General features: G+C 55.8%; 1 protein-coding gene across 1 annotated transcript; it reads right to left on the bottom strand.

Annotated features, from left to right (window-relative positions):
- Window positions 1–608: 608 nt before the first annotated feature.
- On the bottom strand, window positions 609–14,707 carry PSTK (phosphoseryl-tRNA kinase). The gene is made up of 6 exons (XM_056120758.1): window positions 14,467–14,707; window positions 9,945–10,236; window positions 8,961–9,159; window positions 6,509–6,584; window positions 5,386–5,479; window positions 609–870 (listed from the first exon to the last, which is right to left on the bottom strand). Exons 1-6 carry the CDS (start codon window positions 14,680–14,682, stop codon window positions 674–676), a joined length of 1,074 nt encoding a protein of 357 aa, XP_055976733.1. The 5' UTR covers window positions 14,683–14,707; the 3' UTR covers window positions 609–673.
- Between the last annotated feature and the right edge of the window lie 1,022 nt (window positions 14,708–15,729).

Genomic DNA, 15,729 nt, shown 5'->3' with positions numbered 1-15,729 from the left:
CCAAGCTAATGACAGAACAAGTTTGAGTGGTTGCACTGGCTGGGTTCAACTTCCCTGGCTCCGACACTTCCTCTCCCATTCACTGAGGGACTCAGGCCACACGTTTATGCTACGACAAAGTGGCTCTTTCGTAATTGACTGGTCGGAGCGATAGCACAGCAGGTAGGGCGTTTGCCTTGCACGCGACCGACCCGGGTTCGATTCCTCCGTCCCTCTCGGAGAGCCCGGCAAGCTACTGAGAATATCCCGCCTGCATGGCAGTGTCTGGCAAGCTCCCCGTGGCATAAACACAGTAACAAGAAGTTTCACAATGGAGACATTACTGGGGCCCGCCCGAGCAAATTGATGAATAATGGGAGGACAGTGCTACAGTGGTTTACTTTAAAAAGTCCTTGGTGGGGCTGGTGAGATAGCACGGCAGGTAGGGCGTTTGCCTTGCACGTGGCCGACCACGGTTCAATTCCCAGCGTCCCATAGGGTCCCCTGAGCACCGCCAGGAGAGACTCCTGAGTGCAGAACCAGGAGTAATCCCTCTGCATCGCCGGGTGTGACCCAAAAAGCAAAAATGAAAAAACTTGGTGAAATCATTATCAGTGGTCTAGAAAGTGTCCTGTAATACAGATTTGGTTTAATTTTGCAAAATACTGAAAATCAAGACATTTGGAAATGGAGTTTAATGATTCTTTGGGAGATACCTCTGTACAATGTTATTTTTCTCGCAATGAAAAAGGGAAATGATCTCCGAGGGGTGAGTGGCTTGTCCACAGCGCGGGCCTTTCTGGTTTCCTTGTCGAAGATCTTCCAGAAACTCTGCTTTGAGCTTGTTAAGGTCTTGGGCTAGAAGCTTCACGCTGCAAGGAGATATCCGTCCTGAAAGGAGAAAGGACAGTCGAGGGTATTTGTGTAGGTCTAGCTGGGCTGTGTAATGGTCCAGAAATTACCTCACAGGAACCAGCCTCGCTCTAACGTTAGCAGGCCGAGCTGATGTGTTCAGTCTGGGGGAAAAAGCTCCATTAGGATTCCAAACAGTGCCAAGTACCTAACACAGGAAAAGTGTGAGCAGAAGACCAGCCTGAAAGAGATACTGTTAACAAACCCCTTCACTTTCCATCCTTTGCCACGGCAGGAAGGGGGAAGGAAAACACTTTCATTTTCACTTTTGAAAAGGGTACTTCGGCTTTGAAGTCAATAATGCTAGAACTAACTCCTCACAGCCTGGGGTGATGGGGGGGAGGGGGTCCTGGCTCCCGGGCCCCTGGGGCAGCGTGCCTCAAGGTTTGGATTTAGAAAGCCTTCCTGCTAGGATGCAATTCCTCTTCCATCAACTATTCCAGTTAAACTAGAGCCTGGTGGCTTCAGTCTATTGTGTAACTGTGCAGCTGCGGCCTCAATCGACTTTATCGTCTGAAAACCGAGCCTGGACCCAGGACACCCCCCAAAACTAGCCCCTTTCAGTGGACTGAGATCATAACCCTCGATGTTGAAATCCCAAAAGCTCAAATTATCCCCAAAGTCATAAAATTCCCAAACCCACAATCCTCAAAGAGCAAAATTCAAGGGGGGGGGGGGGGGAGGGAGGGTGTCAAATTATTCTTTAAGAACATTTTCTTTGTTGTTTGGGGGCCCCAAAATTCTGACATTCTAATTGAGGGAGCGGAGAGATAGTACAGCAGGTAGGGCACTCGCCTTGTATGTGGCTGACCCATATTCCTTCGCGGGCACCACAGATGGTCTGTTGAGCCCCCCTGAGCACCGAGCCCCCCGAGCACCACACGCCACACCCCCCGCCACAGCTGTGAGTCAGCTTTCGAGTGGTTTGGAACGCACAAAAAAAAAGCTTGCTGTTTTCCTCCTGTTCCCAGGCTCTGTAAAGGTGTTAATTAGCAGCGGGGGAGTGAGAAGCAAACAGGGACTAAAACTGGAATCGGGAGCAATAGCACAACGGGGAGGGCGCCTGCCTTGCATGCTGCTGGCCCGGGGTTCGATCCCCAGCATCCCAGCTGGTCCCCGAGCACCGCCAGGAGTAACTCCTGAGTGCAGGGCCAGGAGTAACACCCCCGAGCATTGCCGCGTGTGACCCCAAAAGCAAAAAATCAAACTGGAATCAAGAAAGCTGAATGCCAGGGGCTAGAGATAGTCGCTTTCCTTGCATGCAGCCCACCTGGGTTTGATTCCTGGGTCCCCACAGGGGCCCCCCATATTCCACCAGGAGTGATTCCTGAGAGCTGGGAATAAATCCTGAGAATCACTGGGGGTTGCCTCCTTCAAAAATAAAAACAACAACCCCAGGCTGCCCACGGAGGGGCTGTTCAATTTGGGTGAAACACCCTCTCAGATCCTGTTTCTCCCCTTTTTTTAAGGGAAAAAAAATCACACCTATAGGTCAGAGACACAATACAAGGTTAAGTTACTCGCCCTGCATTAAGCTGATTCAGGTTCCAGCCTGGGCACCAAATATGGTCCCTGAGCACTGCCAGGTGTGACCCCTGAGCACAGGTGGGCCAGGTGTAAGCCTTGAGCACAGTCGGGTAGCACTGTAGCACTGTCCTCCCGTTGTTCATCGATTTGCTCAAGCGGGCCCAGTAACGTCTCCATCGTGAGACTTGTTGTTACTGTGTCTGGCATCTCGAATACGTCACGGGGAGCTTGCCAGGCTCTGCCGTGAGGGCGAGATCCTCTCGGTAACTTGCCGGGCTCTCCGAGGGGGGCGGAGGAATCGAACTCGGGTTGGCCAGGTTGGCCGCATGCAAGGCAAACGCCCTGCCCGCTGTGCTATCGCTCCAGAGGAGCACAGTCGGGTGTGGCCCCAAAACCAAATACAGGGGAAACAAGTAAAACCACACCCTTAGGATTGTGCAGATTAAAGGGGTATTTATTAGACATCCTTAGCAGAGCTTAAGGAAAACGAGTCGTACTATATTTTTTACCTTTTTAACCACCGTGAATTAAGCTTTATTTTAATCTTGGTTCTGGGACCATACCAGAAAGAACCAAGATTAAAATAAAATGTTTGGTTTTTGAGCCGCACCCAGCAGTGCTCAGGGCTGACTCCTGGCTCTTGAAAGACTATCTGGGGTGCCAGGCATCAAACCTAGGTAGGTGCGAGGCAGATGCCCTACCTGCTGTACTAGATCTCCAGCCCCTGCTATGATTTTGAAACCAAAATTCAAATATAGGGAAGATTTCAAACTTAAAAACCTAAAAGACGAGGGATGGGGCGATAGCACAGCGGGTAGGGCGTTTGCCTTGCACACGGCCGACCCGGGTTCGATTCCCAGCATCCCATTTGGTCCCCTGAGCACCGCCAGGAGTAATTCCTGAGTGCATGAGCCAGGAGTAACCCCTGTGCATTGCCGGGTGTGACCCAAAAAAATAAATAAAAATAAATAAAAATAAATATGTATATATATATACACACGTATACATTAGCACATAATATATATATTACCACACAAGGCTCAACCTGTAATGTAAGTGATTTACACAGAGGCTTAATGGCTCCAGGGTGAGATATAACAATCTTCGCACACTTTTCTCTGAGGAAGTTTTCTTGGACTATTTTTAGCAGATTATTCATAACAAGCAATACAAAATAAATTATTTAGGTCCTGGTTTGTGAGCCGGCTTTGCAAGGGGGTAGAAACATTCAAAAAATATGGTGTTGGAATACTGAATGTAATGAATTACTGTGAACAACTTCAAAACCCTGAAAAATACTGTATAGGGGCCAGAGTGATAGTACAGCGCGGAAAGCAACTTGCCTTACACATGGGTCACCCAAGTTTGATGCCCAGCACCCCATACGGTCTCTGAGCCCTGCCGGGAGGAAGCCCTGAGTGCCGTCAGGAGTAAGGAATCCCTGAGCATCGCCAGGTGTCGTCCCCCCCCACCCCCCGCCAAAAGAAAAAACTGTATAAAACTGCGACATATTTGGAAAAATTATGAATCTTCAGTTTAGGGGGATAAAAGGACCCAAAGAGATGAAATCTAACACTGTCATATTGTTAGCACAACAGAAAGTATTTGGGTTTTGTTTTTGTTTTTGTTTCTGGGCCACACCTGGAGATGCTCAGGGGTTACTCCTGACTCTGCACTCAGGAATTACTCCTGGCAGTGCTCAGGGGACCATACAGGACGTGGGGGATAGAATCCGGGTTGGCCATTAAGACAAATGCCCTCCCCACTGTACTATCACTTCAGCCCCAACACATCAGGAAGTATTAAATGCCAGTGAAGATCTTCCTAATCTGTAGGTCAACAGTCTGATCAACAATGCACTGAACCTACTCACACCCCCGGACTGATCTGACTGTCTTGCCTGCTTCCGGGCTCACCCCACATTCAGTGGGTTCTATCACATTCCAGAACATTCCGAAATGTTCCCTTGGAACCTGAGCACTGCCAGTGATCCTTCCCCAAATCCTTCTCGCTGCCGGGCTTTTAATTCTATTGCTCTTCCTGTTTGGCCTCTGCTGGCGACACTCCTCTACTTGAACCCCAGCCCAGGAAACACGGGTCTGCTCAGACCTTCAGGAGTTGGGGGGTTCCAGGACTACAGTTGGGGGTGTTGGGGGCGGGGGGGGGAGGGACATTCTGTACCAGTCTCCTGTACAAGCAGATATGCGTCCGTAAGTGCTAAACTCTCTCCCCGCCTGTCCCCAATTCCCCACACCCCTTTTCTGTCTCGTGATCTGGGGTGCTCAGGGCTCGCTCCTGGTGGTGCTCAAACCAGCATCAGCTGTGACCAGCCAGGCTGCGCTCTCTCCCGGTTCCGCCTCACCGGGCAGGGTTTCTCTGGCTTCCCTGTTTTCCTTCTCGGAGGCCTGGATGGATGCGCCGATGCCCCTTCTGGTCCATCACACATGATCCTCTGTCTCCCACCTCCCGGGAGCAAGGCCTCGAGGAGACAGTCACTTGAGCCGCACAGCAAAGGAGACGGGAACTTTCCCACGGAAGCCACGGGGAGCCGCAGTGCAATTGAAGCAACCAACACCCCCCTCCCCAACCCCTGACACACACACACACACACACACACACACACTCACACACACACAGCCGCAGTGCAGTTGAAGCAACCAACACCCCCCTCCCCAACCCCTGACACACACACACACACACACACACACACACTCACATACACACACACAGCCGCAGTGCAGTTGAAGCAACCAACACCCCCCCTCCCCAACCCCTGACACACACACACACACACATACACACAGCCGCAGTGCAGTTGAAGCAACCAACACCCCCCTCCCCAACCCCTGACACACACACACACACACACACACACACACAGCCGCAGTGCAGTTGAAGCAACCAACACCCCCCCTCCCCAACCACACACACACACACACACACACACACCCCAGACCCGCGACGTACCTTTCGCTTCCTTCATTGTCTGCGAGACGGCTCTCCGCAGGCTCTGGTCGGCCTGGTGGAAGGCGTTCTCTGCGCAGATGATCCTGTCCGCTTCCTGGGCAATAAAGGCGTCGTTATTTCAGAGGCTCAACTGCAGGTCGGATTCCAGTTACCCTTTCCGAACTAACGAGAGACCTGGGTATGGAAGCGGTGGGGGCGGGAAGGGGGGGAGGGTGCTTCTCCCTGTGCTGCTCAGGGGTCACTCCCAGTGGAGCCTGGAGACCAGGAGCGACAGGGACTCGCTGGGGGGGTCCCAGCGCTCAGCCCTCTGCCCGGGTCCCGAAGGAGAGTCCCAGTGCAGTACGCCCCGCTGGGTGGAAGGAATCGGGGTGCTGGCAGGGGCAGGGACGGGCTCCCGCAGGATGGAGCCAAGTTCCAGCCGCGTCTGTGCTGTGGCCGCTGCGGGCTCTCGCATAACAACAGCAAGAGCCGGTGACCCTGACATCCTCACACGCCATCAACAGCGCCTGGTCCTGCTGGGGGTTCCCCTCCCCAGGCCTTACACCCCACTGCACTCTGCTCTTGGAGGCTGGAGGCAGAGACGAGTTTCTTTTATTAAGACAAAGGCTGGGGGCTGGAGCCACAGCAGAGCGGAGAGGGCATTTGCCTTGCACGCGGCTGACCCAGGTTCGATTCCCAGCATCCCATATAGTCCCCACCCCGAGCACCTCCAGGAGTAATTCCTAAGTGTAAAGCCAGGAGTAATCCTGAAGCATCGCCGGGTGTGACCCCAAAAGCAAAAAAAAAACAAAAAAACAAAAAAACAAAGGCCACCGGCCACAAGCAGCACCTCATCTGCAAGCTCGACGTTCTCCAAATGGGCCCAAGAGCGTGATTGGGGGGCAAAGAGCGGCCCTCTCTCCATTCGGGGGGAAGGAAGGGGACCCCCCACCTGGCCAGCCAGTTCAGCCGAAGCAACCCTGGCCCTGAGTGGGGCGACGGATGTCACAGTCAGAGGGCCTCACATCCAAGACGGTTTCTTTGCCCTCCTGAAACCCATTCCCTCGGTTCCCCCACAGCGGCCTACACGCATGCTGTCCGCTGAAGCCCCGTGCCTGCCCACCACTGCCCCGTGCGCGGCCACCTTCTGCTCCACGTTGTCCTCCGTGGCCTTTACGGGGTCATCCAGGGCGGCCCGCAGCAGGTCAGTGAGTTCCTGGCTGCGAGAGAAGGCAGCAGTGAGCGAGAATGCTGGTCACAGTGCCGCTTCGGGTATGTCTGGGACGAACATGACTAGAGGAGGGACGAAAGCGTCAGGGCCCGGACCCCAAAGGGAACCACCCGGAAACCATCTCTCCCCGCCAAATGCAAATGTCGAGGTTAAATCATAAACAAAACCACCACCCCACCCCGCCCACTCCCCCGGCGTTCCCTATGGTCCCCCGAGCACCGCCAGGAGTCATTCCTGAGTGCAGAGCCAGGAGGAACCCCTGAGCACCAGCAGGTGTGGCCCCCAAACAAACACCAAAGAACGTTTGTCTGGTCAAGGGGCCGCGAGGGCTCAGGGAACCTGCTGTTCCATCTACAGGATTTTCTGAACACCTTCTTATATGAAAAGTTCTCAAGATCTAAGTTGAACCTCTGGCAGGCTGGGGTGCGGGGCAGGTAGGTCCCCAACTTCCCTGAAAACAATGGAGCCCCTAAAATGTTCTTGTTTCACCTTTTTGCCATTCTGGACAGGCCTGTGACCTCTCTTAGACACGCCTCTCCCTTTCTGTCTCTCTCACACCCCTCACATTTCTAGAAGTAAATTTCTCGACATCAACTCATTTTACTTCAACATCATCAAAAATGCTGTGAATTCAGACAGTGGCAGGCCCGGGGAAGGACTATGGAACATGTGGGCAACGTAGTGCCCCCCCCACACCCCACCAGCTCTGGGGCAGCCCACGGGGCTCCCCGCACCTTAGCAGGGTGGCGGTGGGGTGGGCAGAACTGACGGGGAGGGAAGACTGAACTGACTCAGGTTCAAGGGCCCGGGACAGATTGATGAAAAGTCCCAAGGGACGGGAAGATGGGACGGGGGGGGGTGGGGGGTGTCAGACACAGTGGGTAGGGCCCTGCCTCACATGCAGCCCACCCAGGTTCAATCCCTAGTTTCACATATGCTTCCCCAAGTGCCATCAAGGATCCTGAGCACTGAGCCAGGAGTAGCTCCTGAGCGATGCTGGGGACGGCCCAAACACTCCTCTTGGCATCCCCCAAACAGAAAAACACCTTTCAGAAACAGCTGCTTCCCCGCAGACAAGAATGCAGTGGGAAGGGCAGGCCTCAGGGTGTTCTAGCCCTAGAACTGCTACCGACCTCGGGCCCTTCTGGGACAGTGGTGTTCAGGTGGGCTCTGAGCTGCTGGCCGCGCACGTGACCACGGAGCGTTCCGGTCAGCAGGGGAGACTCCCGTTAGCACAGTGTGCGCACGCGGCCTGTCAGCCTTCACTGCAGGGGCTGAACATGAGCTTGGCTGGGCTGGGCGGGCTGGCACAGATTTCACACACGGCAGGAAGTGGGTTCGATCCCCGGTACCACCTGGTGACCCTGAGCGCTGCCGGGGAGTTTGGCTACTTCAAAGAGTGTCAACCAAGCAAGGCCCAGGTATGCGGGTTCCAGGACTAAGTCCCCAGGCTGCACGGTGGCAGAGGCACCGGGCTGTCCCTCCCCGGCTCCCCGCACGCTCGACGGCCCGGCTGTCATCCCCACAATGTGCCTCCGGGCACCATCTTAGCGCACCAACAGTCCTGGTCCAGAGACGCCCAGTTGAATCCCAAAATAGATTCAGTCCCCTACCGAGATGCCTCTGGAACGCAACCACCTACAATCTAGGATTCCACGACACCCAATTTATTCCAAATGAGCACAGGACAATAAATGGGTTAGCATGTGCCCCTGGCCGGCAGGCTTGAATGGGGGTGGGAAAATTTGAGCAAAACCTAATGCCCCAAAGTAATGAGAGAGTATTGGGGAAACTGCCTGCCACGGAGGGAGGCAGGGTGAGGACTGGGATGGGAGGAGGGACATGCTGGTGTTGGAAAGTGTGCACTGGTGGAGGGATGGGTGTTCCATCATTGCACAGCTGAATCGCAAACATGAAAGCTTTGTAACTGTATCTCACGATGATTCGATATATTAAAAAAAAAAAGTCATGTGGAGGACATGCCCAATTCAATCAGCTTAATCAATGGCTGGATAAAAAGCAGTACTCCTACATTAAAACAAACAAACAAACAAACAAAATGGGGCTGGAGTGATAGCACAGCGGGGAGGGCGTTTGCCTTGCACGCGGCCAATCTGGGTTCAATCCCCAGCATCCCATAGGGTGCCCCGAGCACCGCCAGGAGTAATTCCTGAGTGCAAAGCCAGGTGTAACCCCTGAGCATCGCCAGGTGTGACCCAAAAAGCAAAACCAAACAAACAATGAGTGTCAAGGCCGGTCCTCTTGGAAGCTGCCTGCGGGACGAGGAGGTGGGCGACTCCTGCCACGGGCACACTCCCCCCCAACCCCCCTCAGGCTCTGCGGGGACTGGTGCGTGGTCGAGTACCTGTCGCAGGAGTCACCCGCCATGCTCAGGACACTGAGGCTGTGGCGCTCCCACGCGTTCTTCTCGGGATCCGGCCTCTCCAGCTTCCCGGCCATCTGGCGCAGGGTCTCGGCAGGCACGGGCCGGGCTCTCTGTGCGTTCCTTGCCAAGCAGGTGTCCAGAGGGCAATCGAGGAAGAGTTGGCAGAAGCCTGAGGAATCTGAAAGGGACGCCATTTCCCAAACTGAGCCAAGCACCCAGGACAGAGGATGCCAGCGGCAAAGCCCGACCGAGGCAACTTGTGGCCGTTGGCTTGGAAGATGAGGTCGATCCTGGGGCCGGAGAGACAGGGCAGCGGGGAGGGTACCGGCCTTGCGCGGAGCCAGCCAGGTCTGATCTCGGCACCCCACGTGGCCCCCAAGCCCGGCCAGGAGTGATCCCTGAGCACAGAGCCAGGAGTAAGTCCTGAACACAGCCAGATGTGCCCTCAACAGCTGAATGGACATTATAAAAAATATCCCCCCCCCCCCACACACACACAAAAAAGTAAATCCCTCTTGTGTTTTGGGCTTTTTGAGTCACACTGGCGATGCTTATAAGTTATACCTGGCTCTGCACTTGGGCACTACTCTTGGGGGTGCTCAGGGGACCATAATGGGACTCTGGGAACTGAACCCGGGGTCGGCTGTGTGCAAGGCAAATGCCCTACCCACTGTACTATTGCTCCTGCCCCAGTAAATCCCTTATTAACTTCATGATCCAACCCAGTTCTCACCAGGGGACAAAAGTGATTCTGATAAGCAAATAAATGTATTTGTGGGTAAAGGGGGAAAAAAAATAAAGGGTTTTCCTGACTTTTGAGTGTTTTGGGGGCCACACCTGGTGGTACTCAGGCAGAGGTGGGGGGGTGGGGGAACCAGGCAGTGCCAGGGCTCGAACCCGTGGCCGGCTCCACCCCTCTGAGCCCTCTCCCCAGCCCAGGGCAGAGAAGAAACGGTTAATTACATTTCCGAGCCAGCTGGTAGACTTCGTATCTCATACTTTGGTAATAGAAGTTGTCGTCTAAAATCAGAAACAAAGGTCTGGAGCCCGCGGCCTGCGAGAAGGGGCAGTGAGACGGGGCGTCCGGCGCCGGGGCGGGCAGCAGGTCTTGATTCTTTAAGCAAGTGACAAAGTCTCCCCACATGGCCTCGGTCCTCTGGGGCGGGGCAGCCAGTGGGGTCCCGTCAGTGACCGCGCGCAGGAAGGACTCCAGGTACGCCAGCAGCTCCTGCCGGAGAAGCTTCCATGGGGCCGGCTACAAAAGACACGGCGGTGGGCTCAGAGTGGGTGCCAGCAGAAGAAGGGGCCAACGTCTCGTCACGGCGTCCCCAACAACCCCCCCACACACACCCCCCGAAAACACGCTGCCCAGAACACTGATCCATTCGGTTTGGCTTTATTGTTTGAGACCGACCCTACAGTGCTCACAGCTTGCTCCTTGCTCTGTACTCGGGGATCACTCACTCGTGGCGGGCTCGGGGACCGTACGGGGTGCCAGGGAGAAAAGCCGGGTCTGCTGGGTGCCAGGAAAACGCTGCCCTGCTGCCCTACTGGTCTCTACCCAGGACTCGCTTCCTCCACCTGTGTGCTGTAACTGTGGTTCCTTCTCCTTACTCTGTGACGCTCGCCCTGGGTGACACCGCAGACTCGGCCACCAGTAGGCGCCTCAGTTCCCCCCCCCGCCCCTGACACCCCCCTTCCAGGCGTCACGCGAGCCCCTGCTCTGTCCAGTGGCCCAATCTCGCTCCTGATTAGAGACAGTCAGGCGACATCCGGGCATGCGTCTCGGGCGTGGTAATACGCTCGAGAGCCCGGCTCTGTCAGAGCGGCCCCAGAAACGGCCCTTCCATGGATGGATGCAGGACTAAATGGAGTGAGGAGAACTATTTTCAAACAAAAGACAGGGGAAGCAAAAAATCAATATCCCATTAAAACACAACAGGCTGGCTAAGCTCTACGGATACCGGCTCCCCCCTGCAACGGAGCAAAGGGCTGGATCACACCAAGGGACCAAGGGAAGGGGAGAGGGCGGGGGGGTGGGGGCAGGCAGAGAGAAGGGGGACGGAGGGAGGAGGGTAGAGACGCTTTCAAGGGGTCTTGAAGGAGTCGGCGCTTCCCCAGGACTCAGACCTCAGACGTTTCTCCAAGGTGTGTGTGTGGGGGGAGGGGGTTTGGTGTACGTCTCACCACACTGAGGGAAGTTTGGGGGCTTAAGTAGTATCTTTTGGGAGCAGGCAACCTGGTTTCTCAGGATATGAGCAGCTAGGGAGGCAAGCCTTCCCTGCACTTGACCTCGCTGAATGCTGAGGTCAAGGCTGGAGGGAAAGCCCGGGGCCGGAAATCCAGTTCCTCTCCTTCCTGTCCACATCCCATCAGGACACTGACATTAGCATGGACAACAAACACACCTGCTAACGGTAAAAGGGAACGGCGATCAAATTCCGTACCTAAGCCGATCAAATTCCGTACCTAAGCCATGGGACAGATGACCTTGTCTGCGGGCCAAATGGAAAAACTACAGCCCTGAAACTGAGGGGAGGGGCGGGAGAGAGTGCGGACGCTTGAATCACACCCACCCATTCTAGGCTCCACGCTGGACACCACGTAGGGTCCCCCGGGCTCCTCCAGGAGTGAGCTCTAAGCACAGCAGGGTGTGACCCCCCCAAAACCAGAACCAAACAAACAAAAAAATGATGCAAAGGGCTGCAAATACAATAATTATTATCCACAACTTTCAGCTTTCACCCAAGTGGTGAAAACACTCTGACCCAGGGGCTGGAGCGATAGCACAGCGGGTAGGGCGTTTGCCTTGCACGCGGCCGACCCGGGTTCGATTCCCAGCATCCCATTTGGTCCCCTGAGCACCGCCAGGAGTAACTCCTGAGTTCAGAGCCAGGAGTAACCCTTGTGCATCACCGGGTGTGACCCAAAAAGCAAAAAATAAATAAATGCATTTTTTAGGGGCTGGAGAGATAGCACAGCGGGTATAGGGCGTTTGCCTTGCACGCGGCCAACCTGGGTTCGATTCCCAACATCCCATATGGTCCCCTGAGCACCGCCAGGAGTAACTCCTGAGTGCATGAGCCAGGAGTAACCCCTGAGCATCGCTGGGTGTGACCCCAAAAATAAAAAAATTAAAAAAAAAAAACACTCTGACCCAGGTAAATCTGGAGCTAGCAGGGGCCTCACACTCTCCTTCACAACTAACCAAGGGTGAGGAGGAATATAATTTGTCTCTATATAAACTCGAATGTTTACATAAGTAAAATGTTCGCATACATAAATATTTATATACAAAGTATATATAAAAAGCTCCTGGCAGGGCCTGGCATCGAATACCCATGGCGTATTCGATATGCCAAAAACAGTAACAACAACGGGCCTCATTCCCCTGACCCTGAAAGAGCCCCCAGTACGGCAGCGTTGGGAAAGACGAGTAAGGAGAGGCTGCTAAAATCTCAGGGCTGGGACGAATGGAGACGTTACTGGTGCCTGCTCGAGGAAATCGATGAACAACGGGATGACATATATCACTTTATTACAGTGATATAAAAGCTCTAAACATTTATCCATACATAAATGGACAGTAATTCTGCACATGAACTCAAGAGTGAAAACACCTATAGGTATTTTATTTTTAAAATTTGGTTTTGGTTTTGGAGTAAAGTGCTCAGGACTTTACTCCTGGCTCTGTGCTCAGGGATCACTCCTGGTGGGGTTGGGGAACCCTATGGGGTGCCCAGAATCGAACCCGTGTGTACTGCATGCCAGGCAAGTGCCCTACCCGCTGTCCTAATGCTCTGTCCCCGTCATTTCCTCCATATGCTTCACCTTCACCTGACCTCTAATACGCAGGTACAACTATTTCAACTTTTCAGGGACTTTTTCTTTCTTCTCTCTTCGGCAGTGCTGGGGATGAATCCCAGGGCCGCCCACACCCTCTTGTCAGTCTTTCCAAGGCTGAAGGTGAAGCTGGAGAAGGAGCCTGGGCTTCCCCGGAGTCAGACCTCAGACTTCTCCAGGGTCCGGGGGTGGGAGGGGGTATGTACGTGCATTTCTCCCCGCTGAGTGCACTTTGGGGGTTCCAACGGTCTATTCTGGGAGCAGGCAACTTGGTTTCTAAGTCAAGTCCGCGGTGGTGACAGCGAGCAGGCAGTGTTGGGAAGAGTCGTGGGTTCTTGGCCGGCAGAAAACAGGTTTGTTCTGATAACAGAGGACTGAGCTTCCGAGACAGGCCCTTCCTCGGAGCGCCTCTTCCCTACCGTCATCGAGAGGAACCCTGAAATCTGGCTGTAGTTGTGTAATTGGGGCAACTACGCTCAGCTGTGCTCACTCCTGACTTTTCGGGGGACCAGGTGAACCCTAGGTGAGGCCAGCTGGATCTCTCGGGCCACTTCTCTTCCTTTTTTTGCCCAAGGCCATCATTCGCAACAACAGCAGGGTTCAGTGCTTGGGCAAGGGGCCACACCGGAAGATACTGAGGAGGAGGAGACAGACAGCAGTGCTCGGGTGGGGCCCCACTTCCAGCCCTTTAAGCCATCTCCCCAGGCCTGCATGAGTTTTCCAGAGTGTTTTCCAGGGCTGATGGGATTGATGGGATTACACGGCACGGGGGTGGGGGTGGGGGTGGGGGCAGAGACCTGGAGACTAAAACTCAGCTCCCGAGGAGCTGGAGAGATATCACAGCGGGTAGGGTGTTTGCCTTGCACGCGGCCGACCCGGGTTCGATTCCGGGCGTCCCATATGGTCCCCTGAGCACCGCCAGAAGTAACTCCTGAGTGCAGAGCCAGGAGTAATCGCTGTGCATCGCAAGGTGTGACCGAAAAAGCAAAAAAGAAAAAAAAAAAAACAACTCAGCTCCTGAAAGTGCATGGCCGCATTTGCACTGCACGACATCTTATTATCTTCTTACTTTGGACAACCTGGTAGCCTACTGAATGTAACCTGCCCACACAGCAGAGTCTGGCAAACTCCCCGTGGTGTGTCCAATATGCCAAATACCGGTAACAATAATGGGTCTCATTCTCCTAACCCTGAAAGAGCCTTGAATACGGCACTTTATAAAATCTCAGGGCTGGGGTTGGAGCCATAGCACAGTGGGAAGGGCATTCGCCTTGCAGGCGGCCGACCTGGGTTCGATTCCCAGCATCCCATAGGGTGCCCTGAGCACCGCCAGGAATAATTCCTGAGTTCAGGGCCAGGAGTGACCCCTGTGCATCACCTGGTGTGACCCAAAAAAGCAAAAAAAAAAAAAGCTAGGCCAGCTGCGTTGAAATTCTGGAGCCCTCCTGAGCCTCTCCTCGCTCACCCTTGCACACAACGGACAAAACTCGTGGGCCCTCTCCCCAGCAAGGCCACAAAGCTCCAGCGCACACGGTTCCAGGTTCCAGGGGCTGCCCGGGACGGCCCCGCCTCCCCGCCCAGGGCCCCCTGCTCGGGGCGGGGCTTGTCCGGCTCCTCGCGGCCCCGCCCCCTCCGCACTGACCAATGGGCGCGCGCGCGCCTCCTCCGGGACCGCCTCCGGCATGACGTCATCGTAGGCGACGACGCCCACGGCCCAGCCCAGCTCCAGCCGGAGCCGCTGGGCGAGCGCCCGCGCGAGCGTGGACTTCCCTGCCGCGGGGAGGCCGCAGAGGACGCAGAGCCCTAGTTTCCGCGGCCCCTGGGCGCGCTCGCGCCGGGTCCCCTCGCTCGTCCTCATGCTGCGCGGACGGACGCCCAGTGACCGGCCGCCGCCCGCCCGCCGCGTAGGCGCACGCGCACGCGCACTCGCCGCCTTCCGCCCGCCCGTCCGGGAGCGCCCCCTGCTGTCGCGGCGGGGAACGGCGGCGCCGCCTCCCGGGTCCCCGGGTCGCAGCCTCTGGGCCGGGCCGGGCCGGGCCGGGCCGGGCGTGGCGCGAGGTCCGAGCTGTGCTCCACTGCAGCGCGAGCCGCCCGCCCTCCCCGGAAACGGGCACGGCCGTCGGGGGCTTTGCAACCGCGAAGCCCTTTCCCCGGGACAAAACCCAGAACAGACGCGGAGTCTCCGCCCCAGCGGCCCGGCCGGTGCAGCTGGGTGGGGGACCCGGTCGGGCCCGGCGTTGGCGCCCACCTGCTGCAGGGGCCGCAGGGCCCGGAAGCACAGCCGGGAAGGAAACTTCCAGCAGCGCTGCCGAGGACGGCAGGTGCTCGAGATAGCCCGAGCGATGGGACAGGGGAAGGCGCCTGCCTCGCCCTCGGCCCACCCGGGTTCGGTCCCCGGCCCCTCTGCACCGCCGGGTGTGTCCCCCGAAGTTAACAATAGCCAACTGCTGGGGCTGGAGCAATAGCACAGTGGGTTGAGCATTTGCCTTGCATGCAGCCGACCAGCTGTTCGATTCCCAGCGTCCCATATGGGCCCCCAAACACCGCCAGGTTCCTGAGTGCGGAGCCAGGAGTAACCCCTGAGCATCCCCGGTGTGACCAAAAAAGCAAAGCAAGGGCCGGAGCGATAGCATAGCAGGTAGGGCGTTAGCCTTGCAATGCAGCCGACCTGGGTTCGATCCCCGGCATCCCATATGGCCCCCCAAGCACCGCCAAGAGTAATTCCTGAGTACAGAGCCAGGAGTGACCCCTGAGCATTGCTGGGTGCTATCCTTCTGCAGACATCTGCTCTTTGAGTTAGGGAAGTTCACGGGCACAGTCCTGAAACCCAGACACAGGGCAAGTAACTGAATGAACGTGGCTTATTAGTCCGCTGGGGCCCAGCATGGAGCAGCGCCCAGGGTAT

Source organism: Sorex fumeus, unplaced genomic scaffold (genome assembly GCF_029834395.1).
Source record: "Sorex fumeus unplaced genomic scaffold, SorFum_2.1 ptg000043l, whole genome shotgun sequence".
Classification (NCBI taxonomy): domain Eukaryota; kingdom Metazoa; phylum Chordata; class Mammalia; order Eulipotyphla; family Soricidae; genus Sorex; species Sorex fumeus.
The sequence above is the reverse complement of the archived record's forward strand: the minus strand, read 5'-3'. Positions and strand labels throughout refer to the sequence as shown.

Bases quoted from the DNA above. Each gene is read 5' to 3' on its own strand.
- PSTK (XM_056120758.1), bottom strand. From the start codon at position 14,682: ATGAGGACGAGCGAGGGGACCCGGCGCGAGCGCGCCCAGGGGCCGCGG. The intron at 10,237-14,466 runs GTCAGTGCGGAG...TGTCTTTTGTAG, and splicing joins AGGCGCGCGCGCGCCCATTG to CCGGCCCCATGGAAGCTTCT. The intron at 871-5,385 runs GTACGTCGCGGG...TTCTCCTTTCAG, and splicing joins GACAATGAAGGAAGCGAAAG to GACGGATATCTCCTTGCAGC.